This window comes from Prosopis cineraria, unplaced genomic scaffold (assembly GCF_029017545.1).
Source record: "Prosopis cineraria cultivar Desert tree isolate PC_DT_omini unplaced genomic scaffold, ASM2901754v1 PC5, whole genome shotgun sequence".
Classification (NCBI taxonomy): Eukaryota; Viridiplantae; Streptophyta; class Magnoliopsida; order Fabales; family Fabaceae; genus Prosopis; species Prosopis cineraria.
The window spans coordinates 38,298,945-38,324,245 of record NW_026555336.1 but is presented as its reverse complement, the minus strand read 5'-3'; the positions used below and the strand labels follow the sequence as shown (position 1 = coordinate 38,324,245).

The following is a 25,301-nucleotide window of genomic DNA, read 5'->3' as shown; positions in this document are numbered from 1 at the left end:
TTTCACATGCTAATAAAGTCATCATTCTCATGAAAATATATATTATTTTTTTTATTCTTAATCCCAATTACCAATATTTTTTATGATGAGTGAGAGATTCATTTACACAAAGATTTAGGTTAATAAATATAAGGGGTTAAATAGGTAAAAAATTACATGTACTAGGTAGTTTTTCTTTTGAACTAAAAATAATTGAGAAAATATGCTTATATTTTGAATAATAATTGTTTATTGCATGGTGGTGTCCCTACTATTCTTTGTTGAGAGAGAGATGTACATTTATATATATATATATATATATATATAATGTAAAACTTCATTAAACTTCATAGTTTTCAGAAAAAAATTAGGGAGGTTGGTTTTTCCATCTTAGCTTGGACAACAAGTAATTAATAAGACAAACGAAAACGAGCTGAGAGAATGACACAGGAAGGAAGAAGGCAAGTTGCAAGCAACGAAATTTTCATTAGTTTCAATATTTTCTCTATTTTCAAATAGCATATTAGCATGACATGTCCCTTGCTTTGACCCATTCTCGCCCGACTTCACCTCCAAATCTCCAATTACTTAGCCGTCTTCTTTTTACTTTTAGGGATAGCGATTTTGTTTACTTGAGTTTTTGGACCAACAAATTAAGCACTTGTAATTAGCCAATTTCTTTAAAATAAAAGGAAAAAATGATTTAAGTTAAAGTTAACACTTAAGTTGTTGAGAGAAATTAAACTAATAATAAAAGCTTCAATAGAAATAAATATATATATATATATATATAGCTTTTTATCAGTTATTCCAAAAAACTTATTAAAATACGTTTTTTCCAACACATTTTTTTATGTGTCTAACTTAAATCTTTCAACAACTCTCTGACACTCACAATAACTTTCTCATGTTTAGCTTAATTACAAGAACTTTTTTAATATATCAAACAAGCTGGCTTAATATAATACTCTTTATTAAATTTAGTTGCTTCTTCAATATTTTCATATTTTGTTGCCCCTCATGTTTGACTTTTTATTTTTATTTTTTGCCAGACAAGTTTGAGTAATCTGCAGTGCTCACTTATGATGTTAATAACCGCACTTTCTAATACTCTTAATTATTCTAGAAATTAAAATAGTGGACATTTAGATAGACACGTTGGGCTTTACTTGTCAAATGGGCAAAAATTCCATTCAGCGTTTTCACACCTGAAGAGGTGGGTGCGTTTAGATCTGAATTGGAAAAAAATTGATTGACATATCATACCATGGTAATTAATGTTCGGATAAGATTTTTTAAAATTGGTTTTATAAAATTAATTTATGAAATGGAAGAAAAATTAGTTTTTGCAAATTAAAATCTTAAGTATTAAATAGAGTTTGAAAAAATTGAAAGTGCTTAGTTAGCTTCTGTAAAATCGAGTTTCAAAAATCAGATAAAATTTAGAAAAATTGTGGTTGGTTAGATGATTTTATTTCTTCTTTTAAACCATGATTTTGTACCATATTATAACTAGTCTAAAGAGGTATCCCAAGAGGCAAACATCGCTGTCATGGTCCCCGCCACGCAAAGACATATATAAATATAAGTGGAGGATTCCTTCATTAACGCAGGCAATCTCTGTCTCTTTGTCTGACTAAACATTATTGCCTGGTACTTGGTACTCGGTTCTGCGATAGCTCCTCAACATTCGACAGCATGCCTATACAACTCCTGGCTTTTGTCTTTCTCTTCTGTCTTCCTTGGATTTTCTTCTTGCTGTTCAAAACTTCTTCCCCTGCTGCAACCATCAAGAAGAAGAACAAGCTCGTTTCTCCACCCACGACGGTCCTCCCAAAAACATACCCTGTAATTGGTTCCTATTTAGACCTTCTAGCCAACTTCGACCGCCGTGTCCTGTGGTTCTCCGATATCGTCCTCATATCACCCGCCAATACATACGTCCTCCACCGCTTCCTGGGCCAGCGAGCTGTCATTACCGGCAACCCCGCCGTCGTACAACACATTCTGAAGACTCATTTCCCGATTTACCAAAAAGGCCAAGCCTTTCGCGAAACGCTCACAGACTTTCTAGGCAACGGCATCTTCAACACGGACGGTGACACGTGGAAGTTCCAAAGGCAAGTCGCAAGCCATGAATTCAACACGAGGTCTCTGCGTAAATTCGTTGAGCATGTCGTGGACACCGAGCTCAACCAACGCCTCATTCCCATTCTGGCCACGGCGGCGGCCCAAGACCAAATCCTCGATTTCCAAGACATCCTCCAACGATTCGCATTCGACAACATCTGCAAAATCGCTTTCGGCTTCGATCCGGAGTACCTGTCGCAGTCACTGGGGCCCAGCAAGTTCGCTCAGGCTTTCGACGCCGCCACCGAAATCAGCAGCAGAAGGGCCGGTCACGCGCATCCCATAACCTGGCAAATACAGAAGCTTCTGGACATAGGATCCGAAAGAAGACTACGATTAGCAATCTCTGAAGTGCGCGAATTCGCCAAGAACATAGTCAGAGATAAGAAACGACAGCTCACCGAGGGGGCTTCCCTGGAATCGGCCGACATGTTATCAAGGTTCTTGAGTTCGGGGCACTCGGACGAGGACTTCGTGACGGACATAGTCATCAGCTTCATACTGGCAGGAAAGGACACCACTTCAGCGGCTTTGACGTGGTTCTTCTGGCTGCTTTCGAAGAACCCAGAAGTGGAGAAGAAGATTGTGAAGGAGGTCGGAGAAATATCGGAATCCCCAGTGTACGATGAAGTGAAAGATATGGTATTCACCCACGCAGCGTTGAGCGAGAGCATGAGGTTGTACCCGCCGGTGCCGATGGACACAAAAGAAGTAATGGCGGACGACGTTTTGCCAGACGGGACCTCCGTGAAGAAGGGGATGAGAGTGACATATCACGTGTACGCCATGGGAAGGATGGAGAAGCTGTGGGGGAGCGATTGGGCTGAGTACAAGCCGGAGAGATGGCTGGAGAGAGATGGAAATGGTGAAGATTCGGAGAAGTGGAGGTACGTGGGGAGAGATGCGTATAGCTATCCGGTGTTTCAGGCAGGACCGAGGATTTGCTTGGGGAAGGACATGGCGTACTTGCAGATGAAGAGAGTGGTGGGTGCGATTCTGACGAGGTTCAGGGTGGTTCCGGCGACGGCGGAAGGAGAGGAACCACAGTTCGTCTCCTTCTTGACGTCCAAGATGAAGGGCGGCTTTCCAGTCAAGATTCATTCTCTGGTCTAAATAATGCACTTGTATAAAACTGGAATATTCTATATTCTTTTAAATTTGTAATAAACAACTGTAGTTTTTAATTGACTAAGCGTTGTCTGTTTAAGATTAAAAAAAATAATTTTAAGATAATTTAGAAATTTTATAAAAAATATTTATTTCGTAAAGATAAGATGGTGTAAAATGTAGTTATTATTTTATATCTGATTAAAATAATAAAAATAAAATATTATTTAATTATTTTTAGATTTTATGATATTTTGATGGATCTCTAATTATAAAAAATTATTATTATTTAGTTATTTTAAAAATTTTATAATATTTTTGTGTATATTCATATTTTTATGGCATTCTGTTCCGTCTACCAAATCAAATTATTTTTAAAAACGGTTCGAAGTAATATTTTAAAATAATAAGAAATCTATTTTTTTCTTATTATTTTTAAAAATTTTAAAAATATTATAAAAATTCATAAAAATATTTTCTAAAAAATAAATAATATTTTCATTAAAAAAATCTAAACAAACTGGCTTTAAATGTAATTTTTTATTATTTTTAATACCTAACTATGTTTTAAATAAAATTACCTGCACAATTTAAAAAGGTCTCAAATTAGCATGGACATGGGCTTGCTGCAGTTTCAGTGCCTGATTCAGATTAGGGAGAATTTTAAAAAAGACCTCCTCACCATACTTAATTACATTTAAAACCCCTAAATTTTTGAGATTTTACTCCAATCCAAAAGTACTGATTTGATATTAATTTTTTTAAAAAAATAACAAAATTGCCCTTTATTTAAATTAATATTAGAACTGCCCTACTTCACTTGTTAATTTCCTTGAAATGAAATCATGAAAGTATGACAATGAACAAACAAAATAGACAATGAACGAGTGAAGTAGGGCAATGAACAATAAATAATATAAGAATCAATAGATTGTCTTAAAATGATTTAAACATCTAAAATGAAAATAAGTTAAGTAGAGCAATTAACAATATTTTGTAAGTAAATGAACAAATAAAGTATGACAATTAACAAGTGAATTAGGAAAGTTTTGATATTAATTTACATGAGGGGTAATTTTGTCATTTCTCTCCTAAATGTAATATCAAATCAATGCTCCTAAACTGTTGTGAAATTTCAAAAATTTAGAAGCTTTAAATAATTTTAGTCAAGAGTCTTTTATTGAAATTCTCCCTTTAAATTATATACATACCTAGAGGTCGAAATCAAGATGCTGATCTAATGGGTTGGCTGAATTTCATAGGTCAGCTCTTCGTGACATGATAATTGACTCTTTTTTTTTTAGGTTGGTTTGGATAACTCTTAAAAGAACATCAAACTATATATGAAATGTACTTTTATTAAATTTAACAAATTTCTTAAATGTGCTTTTACTATATGTAAATTAAAAATCAAAGACAAGCTTGCCTTGAGAAAACTGTTGTGGTTGTGGCTATTGACATGAGGAATGTAACAGATCTAATTTTTGTCACAACCCTTTTTATAAATAAATATTTTCTCAAAGAATATACCTGCCAAAACAAAATGACAACGAAATTAATAATTACCATTAGGTTTAAGGCAGATGAAGCCCAATAAACAATTTACAACAAGTCAAAGGTTCAACAATAGTTTATAGATATCACCAATTCTACTAAACACACTTCTTTTATACTATTAATATGTACAATCCAAAATAAATGGATTTGGCCTAATAAAAAATCACAGTCTAGATCGGCATATTTAAAAGTTATCTAACCTAAACAAAAGGATTAAGCAACTCTAGTCAAATAACCTATAACAATTATCCAAAATAAAGTTATATAAGATTCTTAAGTCATGACAGTTGTAATTACAAAATAAACTGAAAACCATGTGTCAAGTCAAGAAAAGGAAGCTTAAGCTCACTTCTTCAGTGCCCTCTTATAACACTTACCCCAAGTGTTATCCAAAATACCCAAGTCAAACAAACTAAGTGTGATTAACGAGTTGATCATAAAACTAACTTAGAAAACAAACAATTTAAATCACCAAATAATCTACATAATAAAAAAGCACACATTTTAATTAACTTTTTTTAGAAAAGTCTGAAGAATTACAGTATAGCACACGGAAGCAAATTAGGTAAACAGGGGCATTTAATTGCTGTCATGACATCCCTCCCTGGCAAACTTCTAGGAGGCACCAATTCATCATTTGGCCTTCGATTGAAGCAATTTTAAAGATCACATATTATTTCTAATGTGTATTAATAGTGTTCCAAATTTTAAAAATATCCAATGGTCGGATTAAAATTTAAACACATTACAAATTTGAACATTTTTGCTGTCATGATAGCATCTCCGGACCAACTTTTAGAGTGCACCATTTCATCATTTAACCTTCGATCAGAGTAATTTCAGAGCCCACTTGTCACTTTCAAAGAGTACTACTAGTGTACTAAATTTTAAAAAGATTCAACAGACAGATTAAAATTTATACTTGTCCTAATATCAATACTGTTATTGTCATGACAACAATTTATGACAGCACCTCTGGACTAAATTTTGGAGTGCATTATTTCTCCTTCTAGTGTCCAATTGACGTGATTCTAAAGCCCACACAAAGCTTATAAAAAGTTTTACTTGTGACCCAAATTTTAAAAAATTCAATGGTCGGATTGAGATTTGGACATTTAAATGCAAAAGTGTAATTTTTTGGTAAAAACCTTTCAAAATTGTTCAAATCTCATCTTAAGAGTCACAAACTTATGAGAACACTTTGGACACATCAAATAAGATTAGGAGTACCTAATGTAATATTCAAATCATAAAAAAAACTCTTTATATCAAAATTTAACTACTCAAGTGCCATTTTTCAAAATAGACCCTAAGCCCTCAAAATGCACAAACCACACAAGAGTGGTCAAAAATCACTTCAAACACTATGTATTTATATAAATGCACATGCTAAACATTTTCACTTGACTTAGAGATCTCTGTGGGACCCACGCACCCACTTTCTCTATCCAAAGTGTATGTTTGGCCTTAGCATACAATTTGCAATGTAATCACTTTGCAATTGCATGTAAAATCATCCATATTCATATATACATATATATACATCAAAATAAACATTTACTTGTAGTGAAAACTTGATCTATCAAATGAATTCACCAAAACCACACACCATAACCAAGTTTCCTAAACACAAGTCTACAAGTGGCAAAAATTCATACACAAGCACACAATCCACACATATTTACATATATGTATACTCACATCCTACTAGCACCCTAATCCTAAATACATTACAATATACTTGCTCAAAAGAAAAGAAGATGCTATTCTTTACAAATCACAAGTAAACTCCTAGCTTGACTCTTTTCCTCATCCACCACTGGATCTTTCGCTTGGACCTGTAATTATTGTAAAGAAAGGGGTGAGACAACTATAATCTCAATAATAGAGAAGTTGGTATTCCTAATTACAAAGAAAGTCATGGTTAAGTAAATAAATAATAGATTTAAAATAACATATAATTAACCAATTAAAATGCTTGAATGCATAAGATAGGCCGATATGGTTTTTCCTGACCAATAAAGTGCCCTGTGGTATTCTTTAGCTTATAAGTAAATCTTATACCCACTGTATCTCTATAGGAACAAAATATAAACCAAGACATGACTTGATCCACCAAACCACATGTGCCCCTTCAACGTGAATCTTGAGCAGTCGAAGCTAACGCTCTTTCAGAGCCAGCCTAACTTACTTTCTATATAAAGGTTACCTTGACCTAGGCACTCAACCTCATACTTCATATGTCGGATTCCTTCCCCCACTGAGAGGTGTTAAACACTCAATTCACTAACTATTTTAGTATACTAAGCCCACAATATGAAAGGCAATACTGAGTATTGACAGTGAACCATAGAATATCATAAGACAATATCTCCCCATTATTGAACTCTCACCTAGATCATGCCTCTTACCCTTTTTTACTTTTCTTGAGTATTGACCACTTCAACACTTAAGGTAGTATAACACTCATAATTCATCCCTTAAGTGGTTCTTTAGCCTATTTAAGGTACCAAACCTAGTTGCACTTCCTTAAGTGCAACTTCTCATTTTTTTATTATCACAATGCATGCTAAATAATCTTATTTTCATAAGTAACATCATTATTAAATAGATAGTAAATATAGATACGTTATTATTAAAGTAATACCCCATAAACCCTCCTAAAACACATTTGAATTGTATTCAATTGTTTAAAACATGTAATGCATGCTAGATAATATTATCTACTTAAAAATAGTTAAATAAAGTAATAAGAAATATAAATTATCCTATTACATCAACCCTTTTATACCAAAAGGGTTTCTCTTATGTAAAAATAAGACTTGGCTTGTCCTTTAACTTCCAAACAAATTCCACCAACAATTCCTACAATATATAAGTGATCCACATCACTTATCATGAAAAATAGTATTAATGAAGACCATAACCCATACCACACAATTTGAGTCAATGAGTTAGAATCCATCCTAATGGTTCATATATTAATGAACCATTCATATAATACCACTTAACTATCAAAATCATGTATTAGCCATCATTAGGCCGATTTTCAAACCATAAAATTTTCAATCAACCGAAAACCTTCACTTAGCATTATCAACTTTCATAATTAGCCATTATAATAAAAACTAAAACTTAATTTAAATCTTATTGGATTCAGATAGTATAATTATAATTAAAACAATAGGTTGAAACTATTGAAGAGCAAAACCCAGCCTTTTGAGGTATAGCTTTTGCCCTAAAACTCTATTTTTTTCATCTAGTTGCTCACTCAAAATATTAGAGCACCATATAAAAACTCAAAACAACTTTCATAGGACCTCAAGAAACTAAAGCTTACAAGAATAAAGCCTTTGAAATTAAAATTTTAAAATTTTCTCTTCCAAAAATTCAAGAAAACTAAAAGGAAAGAAAGAGGATTGAAGTAGGGAATTTACCTATCGTGTAGCCGAGCTCACAACGCCCGCAAAGCCTTCTGGATCCAAACCTCACTCCCTCTCTTCCTCTTCTCTTCTTCCACTCACTCTTTCATCCGTTCATTTCTTTTTCTTTGTTTCTATTTTTAGTTTTTGCGTGCTATTTCTCTTTTAAAACTAATCTTAAAATATTTTGGAAAAAATTACAAAAAAAGGCTCAATATTTTTTATTATAGCATAAAAGCCTGAGTCAACTTTAGTAATTTTTTTATAATAAAAAATAAATAAAATCAAATTTTTACTAAGTAAAATTTTAACTTTGGACCTCTATCAAATTATTTGTAATTTTAATTTAATTATAGATATTTTATTTTAAATTAAATTTGGGTTTTAAAATTTTTGGAATATTACATCTCCCTATATTTTCACCTGACTGCTCACCTAAAAATTGGTAAGAGATAACATGTGAGATCAAAAATCTCAATAATAGTTGGACATTTTAACATATACTAACATACTTTTTGAAACCAATTCGCAAACATATTCATAATATGCTAATGTATTTCACAATCCTTTCACAAACAGTACACAAAATAGGGAATGCATGATTCACAATCATATAACCATCTTTCAGTCAAGATCAAATTAAAACAATGATGATATATTACTCAAACTCATCCTTATGAGTCCCAACTCCCTTATTACAACTAGCTACAGTTTGAACTGAGGTTGTACCCTACCAAAGATACATTGCCATCAGAATAGGACTCCCTTCCTTTAAAAAAAGGTGCCTATCATTTCAAGATGTCAAAGACATTAGGAACTATAAGTAAAAGGCCAATCACTATGCGCATAATGGAGGCAAAGCATATAGGATATATAGTCAATCATCCGTCCCAAACAAACAATCACATTGCTAGTCATCCTTATTACCTCTTTTGCATCACATAGAATAAATGTAACATTCCACAATAAGATCACACAAGTATTAATATATATTTATATATATACAAAAATTAAAAAAATAGTATCTCAATATATGAAAGGATATCCCAATATTATCTCTTTTCCAAGTTATAGCTAACTCAAATATGTAGGGAACTTTTTAGCCACTAACAAATTAATCTATGATATCAAATGATATAAATACCATTAAAGATATATACATATATATACATATACACACATATTGTAATTTATCAATTAAATGTAAACTTTAATTAAACTTCTCAAATTTACAACCCTATCCTTCCAATCTAAATTCTTCCGATAAAAATCTAAAGCTAAGTTAACTTATCTAAATATCAAAAATACAATTTAGTCAATATAAAGATCCTATACTAAGTTAAGAATTGTTGCAATATGCTGGCATCAGAACTATTGCTTATTCCTAAAACATAGGTAACAATTTTTTAAACATGTGACTATAGAGTGCGAAAACTATTGCTTTTTACAATAGATAACACTATAATTTGTATAAGTTCAAAAATGTTACCTTTAGTTTTTGGCAACAGTCGTCATACTTTAAGCAACAGTTTTCAATTATTGTTATATGACAAAAATGGTGCAGTGATAACATGGTATATCCAGTCTACTTAACAATTTCTCCCTACTAATTGCTTGCCATGACAGTACAAGAAGTTATTTAATCTACCTCAGCTGACATTTTCATCACTCATCATGACACATGATGCTGGTCTTCTATTAAAAAATTTTGCTTTTTTGTTTTGCTGTTATATGCTGTAATGAGTGTGTATGCTGTAATCTGGAACTTTATATATACATAGTCTGACGTGTTGCAATTAACCGTTATTGTTATTAGTACTGCATCGTGTAGTTTTAAGATCCTTTCAGTAATCCAGTAAATATATAATATTGAAAAGGAACCAAAGAAAAATAAAAATATGACTCTTGTGCCTTTTCATCTGAGTTGTGTTCAGTACTAAATCGTGCCCTTGAAGTTTTAAGGGAATGAAAATCGAGGAGGGAGGAAAATAAAGGAGATATATATTATATATAGAGTCAATATTCTAATGCTTATTCACCTTTATTTTTGTTGTTAATCTGAAATAGACACTTTGCGTTGGGAGAAAAGTGCTGGAACAGATGGAGGGAATATAATATGGAAAAGAAAGGGAAATACTTAATGAATGAACTGCGCGCTTGATGTTTTATTTATATATATTTAGCCGATAAGGTAATTACATAGACATACACCAATAACCAAAAGACAAAGAAATAAAAACTGAACAGATATAAGTGGGCATCTATCCTTGCCCACGTGTTTGAGTTACTTAGCTGAAAATGAGATAAATATCAGTAATAAAAAATAAACCCGCCAATCTTAAAATAATAATAATAACAACAGTGGCAACGTGGCTTTGAAGCATTACTCAACACTCTTCCTTTTTCAAAGCTACACACACCCATTTTCATTATGAAATCTTCAACTTTTTCAGCAAAGTCACTGGGTCATTATATCTTCAACTTGTTGATTATATTTGTTACACAATACTTTAATGCAACCGTTTCATGATCCGCTACAAGATCATGCATGGAGTGGTAGTGTCACGGATTTATATAAGGTAAGTGACCTAAATTCACTCATTCAATGAATGTCTCGTTCACAGTTATTTAATTTAATTAATATTTAAAATTTATCAGGATACATTTTTTCTTCAAAAATTCAAAACAATTCTCACGATCGAAGCACTTCTCACACATATATTGTGTCTTTCAAAAATTTGAAATTTAATATTTTGAGTATTATATGATAAAATTTTTTATAATTATTCAATTTAATCGAATGATTGTTATTGTTACATGAGATATTTTTTATTGAGTGAATAGATTTAGATTACTGAATTCAAATATATGACGTCACATATAGTGCTTCTCATTTTATTGTCATGAGAAGGTGATTTTTTTTTTATTTTGTCATATAGCAATGGCTGATTGTTTGCCATCATAATTAAATTTCTGTTGCATCTTTCAATATCGAAGAAAATTTGCTAATAATCTAATAATCTTCTAAGCCAAACAACTTGGTAGGTTGATGATTTTATTGTTGCATATGTACTTTGCTTCAGATGATAATAAGGCCAGTGTCTTGCTTCTTGGAGAGCTCCATGAAATAGCACCCTAAACTAAGGGTTATAACATATATCCCATATTAAAATGCTTCTTCTATCATCAGTATAACCTGCCCTATCACCGTAAGAGAAACCAAATAATTTGGAACTTGATATCTTTGAGTACCAAACTCCAAAATCAATCGTGCTCGCACATAACGAATCCTTTTCACAGCTCCAAGATGATGTTTGCATGAACCTGAAAACTACACTCATAATATATGTAATGTGAAGCCTTGTATTAAATAAGTAGTTTAAGCCGGCCACCATACTCTTGTACCGTATTGCAATTGCAGCTTTAATACTGTTGGAATATTAGATATGGATTAGTTAGGGTAATTGGTGTTAATCACTTAATTATTGATGACTCCAAAATCTATATAAAGGGCATCACATTTTATTAGAGTTTACAGAGTTGCATCCCGCCTCAAAAGAGAGATTAACAAAGTCCTCACCTCATTGGCTTACCTTGAAGTTAAGGTTTGTAAATCACCCTAGTTGGGTAGATATTAATGCAAGGTTTTCATCATATTTGTTGTTAATATCATCTTCTTCAATATAATATTCTTAGCAAACACCATCTTTAGCTCTCAATTTTTCATTCACATTCACATGACAACATGCTGTTTTACAATTCAACATTAATTCTGAACCTCTTGAATATATCCATAGCATAATTTTCTTTGACAATTAAAAATACCATCAAGACTTTGCTTCACTTCTAAGCTAAGAAAATAATGCAACAGCTCCATATCTGACATCTCAAAATTTTGCATCGCACTTGACAAATAATTCTTATATAAATGACAAGATGTGTTAGTATTTTGACAAGTCTATTTAAATGAAAAAACCATTACCCTTTTACATTATCAATCTTGTCATTTTGCATGTTATTCCCTAAAATTTATACGTGAAACTTGTAAAAGTGACAAGTTAGCTAACATGCTGACAAGTCCATATAAAGTAATAAAAAATGGAACTATTGAGCATTATACTCTTGCAAATACTACTACAAAAGACTTCATTACTTGATAGTTATTTTAATCAATACTTAATTGTTTTTAACTATCAGGTAAGGAGGCACCATATATTAGAGGCCCGTTTACTTGACGGTTAAAAGCCATCAAGTATTAAGAATTATACTCGACGGTTATTAAATATTGGAGATTATACTTGATGGTTATTTGATAATAACCATCAAGTATAGTCTTTCAAGTTTAGCTTTTGGAGATTTTTGGAAGACTATACTTAATACTTGATAGTTATTTTATAATAACCGTTAAATATTTATGATAAAAAACTTGTCCAAGCCTAGGGAAATTTGCCAAAAACACTTGATGGTTATTATGAAATAATTTTCAAGTATTTTACAATAATTGGCGGCTATTTTATAATAATCGTCAAGTATTTGTTTACTTAAAGGTTATTTTAAAATAATAATCAAGTATTTATAGCATTTTTTAAAAATAATGAGGGTTGCTTTTCAGGTAACCCCTACAAATACAAAGAAATCAACTATATATATATATATATATATGTATGTATATGTATCAACCACCCAGCAATCAGAAACAAATCAATCATTATTTATATCAAAATTACTATTCAAATATATTAAAATTCATATATCATTCATATACCCTAAACCTGAAATCATAAAAATCTATAATTTTAGCTAATTTGTAAACTAAAATTCCAAAAGTAATGGCCTAATACATAAAAATTGGCTAAAAAAAAGATTGTGTACACCAAAACTAATTATTGGACCTAACCACTATCACTATCCACATGTTGAAGACAACTTGAGCTACCTCTTCAAAGATTTCTATATATACAATTGCATACTGAACATAGTAGACATTCTTGAAGTACTGTATGCAAAGACTTATAACAAATTCAAGTTAATAGCTATCTAGCAAAAGTTAATGGTTACCACATTCTTGTTAGGTAATGTGGTAGGGGCATGAGTGATGATGTCTTTTATGAATCTCATTAGGCAATAACTACAATAATTTCTCTGCTTTGGATGAAGTAGACATTGTAAAAAAAATCATATATCAATAAAATGGTATAACAAGCCATGGTTTCTTGATTAAAAACTTGACCAATTAGGTAAATACCTTAAATGTGACCCATTTCTCACAAGAATGTTATGTCCTCAAGTTAGGGGACAAAGCCTTGTTAGTCATAATGCGATATAATACAACGGCTCTAAAAAGAAGGTAAAAGATAAATGTCAACAATTCTATGTGTGTCTATGTAGGAAAATTAAAATAACAAGAAAAATAACAGTTGATAAAAATTTAACTTATTTATTAAAAAAGTTTTATCATATCTAGCTGGTTGTTTAGTTCTCATTAAGAGGATCAAGATGCTAAATTTTTGAAACAATATGACTAACCACAATAAACACATAGTGCCCCTTAACAAGAAATAACAATTGTTATCAAATAAGTAAATATAAAAAATGTTTACTTGCACCGAAAGCAACTAGAAGTATCATTGTATACTCTCCTATCCTTAAATTGATCCAAAAGTTGCCTTACTTGATTTTTAAAAGCTTCCTTAGTAATTTCATTATGGGCAGAGACATTGTGGAGATTAGCCAATTTGAACCTTGATGAGAGGCCACCAAAAACCATGAATGAGATATAAAGGTGACTTGAGTGAAAAAATAAGCTAGTTGATATGCGTTTACGCCTGCACACACACACATAATTGAAGTAATTAATTGAGCATTATTGAAAAATTACTTCAAGTAAAAGCTTATTAGACTAATGCTGGCCATTTTCATGCTTGAGGATTTTTTTTGGGTTAATTGCTTGAAGATTTCATTTAAAATTTTATTCTAGACGAATTCAAATGAGCCCGTCTATTGTATAGCTCATCATCAAAACTAATGACACCCTCAACCACCACTTAACGAGCCATCCTCGCCTCTATCACATAACTCTTAAGAAAAACACAGTATTTGAGTTACAATAGACATGATATTAGATGTTGCAAAATTGTAGCTGACTCTTTAGTATAGCTCGATGTCTTGCCTTTCAGGTTGCTCTTCTCCCTTGGCTATATAACAGAAAGGTTAGATATGTGTAATTATATTATAAAATTATAAATAATTATTTATACCATACTTTTTTTTTTTTTTGCGGCAATGGATCCTTTGCCAACTTTGGTATTGCTACTGTTATAGTAACCAGGCCACGCAACAAAGCTCCTTATTGCATCTTCCACCAGTGCCAATGGGCACAAAAGAAGCAATGGCGACGTTTTGCCAGAAGGTACCGCCGTGAAGAAGGGAATGAGAGTGAAATATGTCGTACGTGCATGCCATGGGAAGGATGGAGAAGCTGTAGGGGAGCGATTGGGCGGAGTACACAACCCGGCAAGATGGTTAGGGAGGGATGGAAGCTAACTGGGGATTCAACGAAGTGGAGGTACGTGGGGAGAGATGAGCATAGGCATCCGGTATTTCAGGCGGGACCGATCGAGGATCTGCTTGGGGAAGGAGGTGACGTACTTGCAGATGAAGAGGGTAGTGGGTGCGATTTTGACGAGGTTCAGGGTGGTTCCGGCGATGGCGGAAGGAGAAGATCACCAGAGTTGGTCTGGTTCTTGACGTCCAAGATGCAGAGCAGCTTCCCGGTCAATATTCATTCTTTGGCCTGAATGCACAGCATAAAACTGGAATATTTCGTAAAAGTGAAAACTGGAATATTAATTCCATACTCTCTGAAGTTTTCAATAAGTAACATTTCCAATACTGTTACATCTGTAACAAACTCGTACAATCGAGGACATAAGTCGCGAGGACTCCATTCATTTGCAGAACATTATCCAAATTTAATGCATACCTACTCCTCATATATATATATATATATATATATATAAACATGCGAAACAAGAACCAACGAAATGAAGCTTTAGAAAGCAAGTTACAGCCAGAAACTTCTACTAGAATCTGAAAACGAAGAAAACTAGTTTCAAAATCCGCATGAACCGCAAAGAGAAAGCTCGCCAACTTAGAGAGATTACGAATTCATCGCATGTGAAATACGATTTTTATCATGAGACTGTATGATTCTGTAAATTTTCGTTTCGTCTAGAAACTATTTAAATTTGAAAATTATGGAAATGAGATGCAAGAGTTTATATTTTCTTAATTTAAATTATCATTCAAAATAACCCTTCTTTAATTACAATGATGTAAAATAAAATATTTCGACAGCTATATGTAACATAACATTAATACAAAAACTCGTTATTTATAAATTATTTAAAATACAGCTCATTTTCAAACTCATGTGATACGTGAGATTTATACTCCCTGAGTCCCAAATTACCATGGGACAACTTTGAAAAAATATAATTATCTCAAAATATAAAACAATTTGATAAAAATAATATTTCATTAATAATATGCTTTTTCAACAATACTTTTTAAGTAGAAAAAATTAAAATGATTGTATATTTAAAATTATATTAAATAAAGGATGTTTTAAAAATTATATTTTTATTTTAAAAAAATTAGATTATAAATTTTATTTTAAATTGCCTTATAAAAAATCAGTCCCATTTATTTTTTTAGATGAGACGCGAAACCCAATTCCGTCTCTTCCCACGAACACGTTTCCCACATAATATTAATACTATATTAATAATCACTTTTTTTTTTACCAATCAAAGTCACTTTTTTCAAAATAGAAAAAAAAAAGAAAAAAGAAACGGAAAAGACTTAGCGCGTAAGTTAGCCTCCTCGATTTCACAATAACACTGAGATTATAATTTGGATAAATTGGCGCAGCCCAAAAAAACTTGTACTTGATCAAATTTTTAAAAATTTAAAAATATGATCGATTCACATTAATATAAAAAAATTTGTTATTGATATATAAAAATTTTAAAATTTATAAAAAATTTATTATTAATATATAATGATATATTATTAATAAATATAATAAATCAGCTATAATGTAAAATATAATTAAGATTGAACTATTTTTTGGTTTGATAATATAATATGAATTATATCTGCACAATCAGTTATTTATTTGTCAAACAAATTCATTTGAACAAGAAAATAATAATTTAATCTCATAAAATATGACAATATATTTTAATATAACAATGTATTCTAAGTCTGAAGGGCTAATGGTTGTTAAAAAATTTTATGAAATAACAAAAAATACACTTTAATTTAAAAAAGTATAATAAAGTTTTTTTATGATTTTAATTCTGAAATTTACAACTTTAATTTAATAAATGATTAAAGTAATTTAAACATTCACAACTTATTTTTACCATTTTTCTTCAATAAACAAATATAACAAGGTTTGTTTATTCACAATTTTAATTTTGAAATTCACAATTTTGATTCAATAAATAATTAAAATGATTTAGGCATTTGTAACTTTTTTTTGACCATTTTTTTACATTAGCAAAGTATAACAAAAAAAAAATTTCATTCACAATTTTAATTTTAAAATTCACAGGTTGAGTTTAGTAAATGATTAAAGTAATTTAGCTATTCATAAGTTTCTTTCCTCATTTTTTCTGTACTTTTTTAGATTAAAAATTATTTTTATTATTTCATTAAAATTTTTAATAATAATTAGGTGCCTTACAACTTAAAGGTATTCTACAATTATCAAATTATCATTTTCAAGAGGCATTTCTCCGCCGTTCTCCTGTAAATATCATAAAGGATAAGTCTCAATTTGACGCGTCCTTAACGTTCGACGCGTTTTGCCATATCTTAGCGCTCAGCCCGATCTGGATTGGAATATATATCCCCCCACACCACAGGCCTTCCCTTACTAAATTTCTCTCCTCACTTCGGTGCTGCAATTTTGTGAATTTCTTATCGTGTCTACCGTAGAATCCGTGAGTTCCTTCTCTCTGTTTTATCCTTCATGTTTTCCCCCGTGTGCCTTTTACATCCAAATGATTTCTTCGACTTTTTCCTTCATGATTGCTCCGAATTCAGTTGCTTTCTGGTTTGATTGAATGCTGTGCATGTTCTTGCAAAAGCTAAAGTTTTTACTGCTGATTGTCCTCTGAAATCCATTTTGTGGATTTCTGAATTGCGAATGAGAATTTTCTGATATAGAAATCCTGTTCTTTGCGGGATTACTTTTGTTTGAATTCTTGTGCTGATCCATGATTGCTAGGTCAATGTCTTTAGGATCTATATCCCTTAAGATGGGCATATTCAGTGATGTTGAGATGTTTTGACCTCAGATCAGAATGTTTTTATCTGTTAGATCACAATTGTCTTAACTGCGATAATGTTTTTTCACATCCGATCGTCGATTACCCTGACCACAACGACGAAGAATTCATTGTTTTGAGACCATTTTTCATTGATTACTTGGTTTTTTCCGCTTTCCTCTGACGTGGAAATAGCAATTTAGCATCTTTAGCGTAATATGACTTGGATTGTTGAATTCTTATTCCGTGTTTATTTCCGTCTCTACCCCTCTCTTGTACGCATAAATACGATTCCTTTTCTCCATGTATACGATGCCTCGTGTTATGGATCTAAATTCAAGACATTATCTCATGTGGTTATATGTTCTTTTTAATCAGGAATCATCGGCTTTTTGCCTGATAGATGGGAGGTGGAAAGGACAAGCATGATGAATCTGACAAAGGAATTTTTTCACACCTAGCTCATGCAGCTGCTCATGGTACACATGGGTATCCTCCTGGAGCCTACCCTCCACAACCAGGAGCATACCCTCCACATGGGTATCCACCTCAGCAAGGTTATCCCCCAGCGGGGTATCCACCTCAGCAAGGTTATCCCCCAGCGGGGTATCCATCTCAGCAAGGTTACCCACCAGCTGGGTATCCTCCGGCTGGTTATCCTGGTCCATCTGCACCAGGTATGATGTCTTTGTAAAAGTTTTCAGTATCAAATCTTTAATCTACTGATTATTTCAATGATTCGGCAATTAAGTTTCTCTTATGGCTGTAAAACTAGTAAAGTTGTGAAGCTGCCTATACTACAAGTCTATAAGAAGCATTAGTTAGCTGAACTTAATTGAGATGATGGTTTCTTTTCACGCAATAGGCACTTGAGCTTGTACGATTTATACTGCAAAGTATATTGAAACTAGTAAGGCCACACGGTTTCTTAATGACATGATCCCTGATTTTATGCACTGAATTCTGACACAAACGTTCTATTTGTGCTTTGCTTAAAGATTAATTCTTATGTTGTATATGCTAATGCTGACTGCCTTTAATCTGTGGTAATTGTGACTTGTGAATGTCTCGTGACATGTTGGTCCTCAATAGTTAGCATTCTCAACAATTATATCAGATGAAACATTCTCCGCTTTATTTTCATCTTGCTTGTGCTAATTTATGTGACTGAAATGTTTTTTCGCCCCCAAATCTCTACTTTCTGCCCATATATTGTTGGAATCAGCTAAATGTTTTGCAACATCATCAGGTCATAGTCATGGTCATGGCATGGGAGCTATGCTTGCTGGGGGTGCTGCACTTGCAGGTGCTGCATACGGTGCTCACCATATTTCACATGGCGGTCACCTTGCACATGGTGGTCACATGGGTCACATGGGTCACATGGGTCATGGTAAATTCAAGCACCATGGCAAGTTCAAGCATGGAAAGTTTGGAAAACATGGGAAACACGGCAAGCATGGTGGATTTGGGTTCAAGAAGTGGAAGTGATCTCATGTCTCTCAGACATTTTCTCCAGTACTACTGCCTTCGATTTTATAAATAAGCCATACTTTTAAGTCGGCCTATTTCTTGGCTCGGCCCCCCCTTTTTTGCTTTTTTGGGATTTGATAGCCTTGGCTATATATAAATATATGACCCATGTGTTCTAGCCTAGATTCTGGAATCTGAACAGCATGAATCATAGATTTGTAAGTCTGGATTCTTTTCTGCAGCGAAAAACATACTAAAGCCAAGGCTTTTTTTTTTTTTTTGCTTTGTTATTTATCAGAACAGCAAGGGATTGTGATTTCTGATATTCATTTGTTGAAGTTGGTGTTTTCAGCCCATCTTTAGCCTCGAAAAGTAAAGAAGAATGTTTATTACAAACCACAAGCTGCGCGTCTTTGTTATTACCAAAAAAAATAAAAATAAAATAAAAACTCAAAACTTTCACAGAACATTTGATATCTATATTAAATTAAATCATTCACACTCATGCGGGTTTATATATATTTTTATATAAACTTAATCTTATTTATTTTATTTAACTTGATACATATCTTTAAGTATTAAATTAAACTATCAGGCATTTCTGTTTTATTTCAATTTTATAACTACGTGATAATAGGGTATGGTGATATAATATTGGGGAGTACTTAACTTAGATGTGAGGGAACAGGATCAAGAGCGTACGGAGGTAGTAGTAAATATGAAAATCATGGAAGGAAATTTAGGTTTAATTAGATTTTAGAATGTTATACAGTCAAGTTATTATCTATTAACGTAATTCAGCATAGATTTAAAGGCCGACAAGCGTCAACCTAAACAAAAACATTAATCAGTAAGTAGAAACCATAATTTAAACCTTTCAAGGGAAAGTGTTTCTGCGAGATAGATTCATCGAAGTATCCCTTTTCTTCGTTTTGTATAGGGTCCAACAGTTTGAGCAGCAAAAAATTATCTTCGTCTTTGCATTGCAACCGAATCAATATTTGGATACTCTAAAACCTCTTAATGTGTCAACTTGAAAGGGGGCAATATACAATGTGTGTGATCTTACTTTTCACACAACAAACGAAAATGACTAATCAAGATCTCATATAACATATTTATGCTGATGCCTACCTGTCGCAGAAAGGCCGATACCATCTAGCAGCATAAGAGGGCTTGTAAAGAATAATGAACATCAACCTTGCAATATAGAGCCGTGATCAATATAGTCAATAATTATCCCAAGCCAACATCGATAAGACTATAAGCCACGGTCTTTCTTAATCCTTGGTCTTGAATAGTTTGCCTCAATTCTGTAGCATCCTTCCAGCTTCCTGCAGCAACATACATATTTGACAATGAAATGTAATATCCAATATTTTGAGGATCCATTTCAAACAGAATTTCGGAAACTTTCCTCCCCAACTTGAGTTCTCCATGATAGTTGCAAGCACTTAAGAGGGTTCCCCACAAACCTGCACTTGAATTGGAGGGTAATTTTTTAATGAACTCATAAGCCTCATCAAGCCTACCAGATCGACCTAGCATGTCAACTACATAAACTTGATGCTCAGTCTCAGGCTGTACTTCATATTTCTCCAACATACAGTTGTAGTACCCAAGACCTTCATTCACGAGTCTTGAATGGCTGCAAGCTGATAAAAGGCTAATAAAAGTACTTTTGGTCACCGTAATACTGGACTCGCACATTTCATGAAACAGATTGATTGCTTTCTCACCATTTCCATGATACCCATATGCAGAAATCATTGAATTCCAAGCTGCTTCAGACTTCTCCTCTGCATGTGTAAATACTTGAAGAGCAAGGTCCAATCTACCTCCATTGCTATACATATCAACAAGAGCTGCAGATATGAACGAGTTATCCTGAAAACCAGACCTGATTATGCGGGCATGAACTTGTTTGCCATGTCTTAATACTCCCATTTGAGTACAAGCTGTGAGAACACTAACAACAGTCATCTCATTAGGTTGAAACGGAAGATGATGAAATAGTTCCAATGCATCTCTACTTTCTTTGTTATGTGATAGTGCTGAGATCATGCAATTCCACGAACATAGGTTGGGAAAATAACAAGATTCAAACACTGATCTGGCACTTTTGATGTCCCTGCATCTTCCATACATGGTAATTAATGAATTCTGAACCCGGGCATCTGATCCCAAGGGAGATTTAAGGACAAGCCCGTGCAGACACCTTCCTTTCTTGAGTAGCTCAAGATTTGCACAGGCTGACAAGACATTCACGAAGGTTATAGAATCATAGTTGACAAAGGCTTTTTGTCTCATTAAACTAAAAGTTTCAAGAGCCTGTTGATAGTGGTTGCGCTTCACACATCCCACAATTAAAGTGTTCCATGAAGCTGTAACTGCCAAAACTGAATTCTCTTGAAAAATTAAGAAAGCGGCTGTCAGGTCTCCACAATTGATGTACATGTGCATGAGGGAGTTAATTAAAAGAATGTGGTTTAAAAACCCTGATTTTAACTGCCAGCAGTGAACAGAGTTTCCAAAGTATAAACTATTAGTGGAATTACAAGATGAAAGAACAGCAAAAACAGTTGATAAACTGCAGTTGGGGAAGCAATGGAGGAGCTCCCTGAACAAACTTTGGGCTTCTTGAGAATAACCATTAAGGGAATACCCAGATATCATTGCATTCCAAGAAACCAAGTCTCTCTCTCCGGCAGAATTAAACAAGAGCTCAGCTTTCTCTACAAGTTTGCATTTTGAATACATGTCTATCAAGCTGTTTAGCAGAGCGAGGTCAGATATCATCTGTCTTCGTAGTGCAAATCCATGGACAGTTCTTCCTTGTCTGGAGAGCATCACTATCCCACAAACTTTTAGAATGGTAGTCAATGTTACTGCATCAGGTCGAACTGATCCATTAGCTTGCATTTCAAGCAGAAGATCGAACACTTCATTAACACCTCCATTTGAGGCATGTCCTTCCATCATTGCATTCCACGAAACAATATCTTTGCATGCCATTTCTCTAAATACAATTTCTGCCGCTTCAATATCTCCACATTGTATATATAATGAAAGGAGAGAATTGGGGACCGAAGCATGCAAGCTATCCAGGTATCCTAGCTTGAGTCCAAGCCCGTGAATTGACTGACCAAAATCCAGCTCTCCTAAAGCAGAAGACGCTGATATAGTGCAAGACAAACTGATGGTGTCCGCTTCTTCTCCGGAGAAAACCATATCCCTGAAGTAATATAGAGATTTCTTTGGATCACCATCACGAAGACTTCCTCTAATCATTGAATTCCAAGATACTACATCTTTATACGTTATTTCTGAAAAAAGATACTCAGAGGATTTTAAAACGCCACATTTTGCGTACATATTAGTAAGAACATTACTTAAACTTGTATCCACAAGCATCCCAGCTTTTATACTCAAACAGTGAACTGCCCGTCCTTGCTCAAGATTATTCATGTATGATGAAGCAGATACCAGAAGCAATAAAGTAGTGGAATCAAACCCACTTTGGTCTTTAATCATGTTTCCAAAAAAGTCCATCGCTGTCTTGTAGAGTTTGTTTTCAACAGATGCGGCAATAATAGCATTCCAAGCAATCACATCTCTGCAGTGAATTCCATCAAACAAATCCCTTGAAGAGCTGAAATCTCCAGCCTTAGAATAAATAGTAAGTAGAGTTGTCATAGTGGTCAGGTGAGCTAGAGCACCCGTCTTTAAGGCCACACAATGAGCAGCAGAAGCTGTCACAGGCTTGGGCCATTTGCCAGACGACTTAATGAGATCATTTATTACTCTCTCTAGCATTTCATCAAACGGTTGAATGGCACTCGAAAAATGACGGGAAGGGCGTAACGACGAAAGAGCACATGGCGGAACACCACCCATATGTTTCTGAACGACCTTAAAGTTTCCATTTTGGTTGTTTTGGAGAGAAAAAGGATGTGGCGATGTAAATCTTCCTGATGGAAGCAAGGCTAGATTTTGTGATTTCAACCTTGTAATGCGTACAAGGAAATGACTTGATGGTGATTTTAGCACGAATTGCTGAACTGCCCTGCTCTCATTTTTGCTTCATGTCATAGCTATCCACGTCGAATTGTGTCTTCCATTGCAAAACATAAATTTTGAAGACCTTCCGATTCTCATGAATATGCATTGAAAGCAGTAGAGACTGAGAAGTTGAAATGGTTCCAAACCTCCAACGTGAAAACACCGTCGAAGTAATTCAGTTCGCAGAGCTTCTTCGTAAGAATGGAGATGCGAGACGAACTTTTATCGTCAGAAGGAAACCTAAAAATGGCATTATCCCTTAGGGAGGAGGATCCGTGTCGCACAAACCAGTCTTTCCTTTTGTCCCCTCGATTGGATTCATTCCTCCTCCTAATTTAATTTTAATCATTTATTATAGGAAATAATGGAGAGAAACCAAATTCTTGCTAACTTTGAATAAAAATGGACCCCTGCGTGGGATCTTGCTATTGATAAATTAAACATAAAGATTAAATAATCTAATATAATTATTTAAATTTCAGGACGAATTGAACTATTGGTCAAAAAAATTCTTATTCCCATCATTGCATTAATAAAGACTAAAAATCAAGTTTAAGTCAAATTAATCACTTTGACTTATCGTTTTTATGTAAATTATAAGTAAGAAGGCAATAGAAACTAGAATGAACAATGCAGTAGTAATAAATGCAAGAATATTTACTTCCATAATCTCATCATTAGATTTATTTTTAATTCACAATAACTCAGGATTTAATTTCATAGAGATGATAAATTTTTTATCGGTAAATTCATTAATATAAATTATATCTCGCTGATATTGAATTGGATTAATATTATGAATAACAATATCTAAACTATCAAATTGATTCATCATCAAGAATTGAATAATATAATATAGAAAGATCTTTTATCCATACCAAATTCAAAAATGGATTAAAATAAACTTCTAATCCAATCAAAAATTTTTTCTTTTTTTTTTAATATTCTCATTCTTCAATTAGTGATAGGATAAACATATATTAAAAGTGAAGTATGAAATTTGAATGAGATACAATGTTTAAAATACAAATAATTAGGAATTAAAATTGGTACTTAGTACTTGAGGTTATAAAAAATCGGAGTCAAAAAAGGATGAATTTTGAATCCTAAAGTGTTCTATCAAAATCAAAGGAACTCCTTTGGTCATAAAAATTCAAGATCTAATAAATTGAATAATTTAAAATAACTCTTCAAATTAATTAATTTGTAGCTCCTGAATATTCAACTAATTAATTAATTTTTTATAACGTACTTCATTTTTCTTTGATAAAAAAGACACAAGTCATTTTCTTTTTTTTAGAATTTTCTGTTCACTCCTTTGAAATAAATAGTCTTTTCTATACAATTTTAAATGGAAAATAAGTTTTCATATTTTATTGGTGAAATTGAACACTTGAAATTCAATCGATCCTAGGTTTTCTTCTTTTTTTATGAACTAAATTTTTAAAAATTTGAGAATATAATATATTCACATTTATATACAAAAAATTTATCATTAATATATAAAAAATTTATCATTAAAAATTTAAAAATTTACAATAAATTTATCATTTATATATAACAATATGTCATTGACAAATATACTAAATCAATTATAATGCAAAATATAATAAATATTAAGATTGTTTGCTTAGTTTAATCTTATAACATTAACTATATCTATAAAAACACTTAAATTTTATCATGTGATTACTTTTTTTTCTTTGGTTTTAAAAGTTTCATATTTCTAATACAAGTATATGGAAAGAAAAAAAAAACGTAAGTAGATATTTAAATATAGTATAAAATTTTTAACAAAATGTGCTAGCAATAAACCATAAATAGTATGATTAATTCTCACACAATGTTATATTTGTGCTTCCAATCATAAGACCTTTTTCTATAGTCTTTAGTATAATCTTCAGAATTTTTTGATCCTGAATTGAAGTCAAATTCATGTTTTAGTCTTACACTATCACTCTTCCTTAAAATTAAAAACACGACCACTTGAACTGCCACTCATAACTAGAAAAAGCATGTACAATTGTGTGCGTTTTAAAATAAAACTAATATATGTCGCATTCATGATTTATTAATAATAAAAAATTTTTATAAATTTTAATTATATATTGATATTGATAATGCGTATACAAACAAGATAAAACCAAAAAAAAAAAGGAAAATATTATAAAGTGTTTTTTTTTTTAAACCTTCCATCGTAGAGTTCTATTCTCCTAATTTACAAATGCGAACC

General features: G+C 32.5%; 3 protein-coding genes across 3 annotated transcripts; 2 read left to right on the top strand and 1 right to left on the bottom strand.

The window, feature by feature from the left end:
• The first annotated feature begins 1,593 nt into the window (after positions 1 to 1,593).
• Positions 1,594 to 3,293, top strand: LOC129311600 (cytochrome P450 94A1-like). The gene has a single exon (XM_054953957.1). It carries the CDS (start codon positions 1,678 to 1,680, stop codon positions 3,220 to 3,222), a length of 1,545 nt encoding a protein of 514 aa, XP_054809932.1. The 5' UTR covers positions 1,594 to 1,677; the 3' UTR covers positions 3,223 to 3,293.
• A 13,752-nt stretch (positions 3,294 to 17,045) lies between these two features.
• LOC129311209 (glycine-rich protein A3-like) lies at positions 17,046 to 19,284 on the top strand. The gene is made up of 3 exons (XM_054953334.1): positions 17,046 to 17,206; positions 17,912 to 18,210; positions 18,783 to 19,284. Exons 2-3 carry the CDS (start codon positions 17,937 to 17,939, stop codon positions 19,022 to 19,024), a joined length of 516 nt encoding a protein of 171 aa, XP_054809309.1. The 5' UTR covers positions 17,046 to 17,206; positions 17,912 to 17,936; the 3' UTR covers positions 19,025 to 19,284.
• Positions 19,285 to 19,865: 581 nt separating this feature from the next.
• On the bottom strand, positions 19,866 to 23,432 carry LOC129311208 (pentatricopeptide repeat-containing protein At4g19220, mitochondrial). The gene has a single exon (XM_054953333.1). It carries the CDS (start codon positions 22,901 to 22,903, stop codon positions 20,243 to 20,245), a length of 2,661 nt encoding a protein of 886 aa, XP_054809308.1. The 5' UTR covers positions 22,904 to 23,432; the 3' UTR covers positions 19,866 to 20,242.
• Between the last annotated feature and the right edge of the window lie 1,869 nt (positions 23,433 to 25,301).

Excerpts from the sequence above, each read along its gene's own strand:
- LOC129311209 (XM_054953334.1), top strand. The coding sequence starts at position 17,937 with ATGGGAGGTGGAAAGGACAAGCATGATGAATCTGACAAAGGAATTTTT. Across the intron at positions 18,211-18,782 it reads TCCTGGTCCATCTGCACCAG|GTCATAGTCATGGTCATGGC; the intron begins GTATGATGTCTT and ends CAACATCATCAG.
- LOC129311600 (XM_054953957.1), top strand. The coding sequence starts at position 1,678 with ATGCCTATACAACTCCTGGCTTTTGTCTTTCTCTTCTGTCTTCCTTGG.
- LOC129311208 (XM_054953333.1), bottom strand. The coding sequence starts at position 22,903 with ATGGGTGGTGTTCCGCCATGTGCTCTTTCGTCGTTACGCCCTTCCCGT.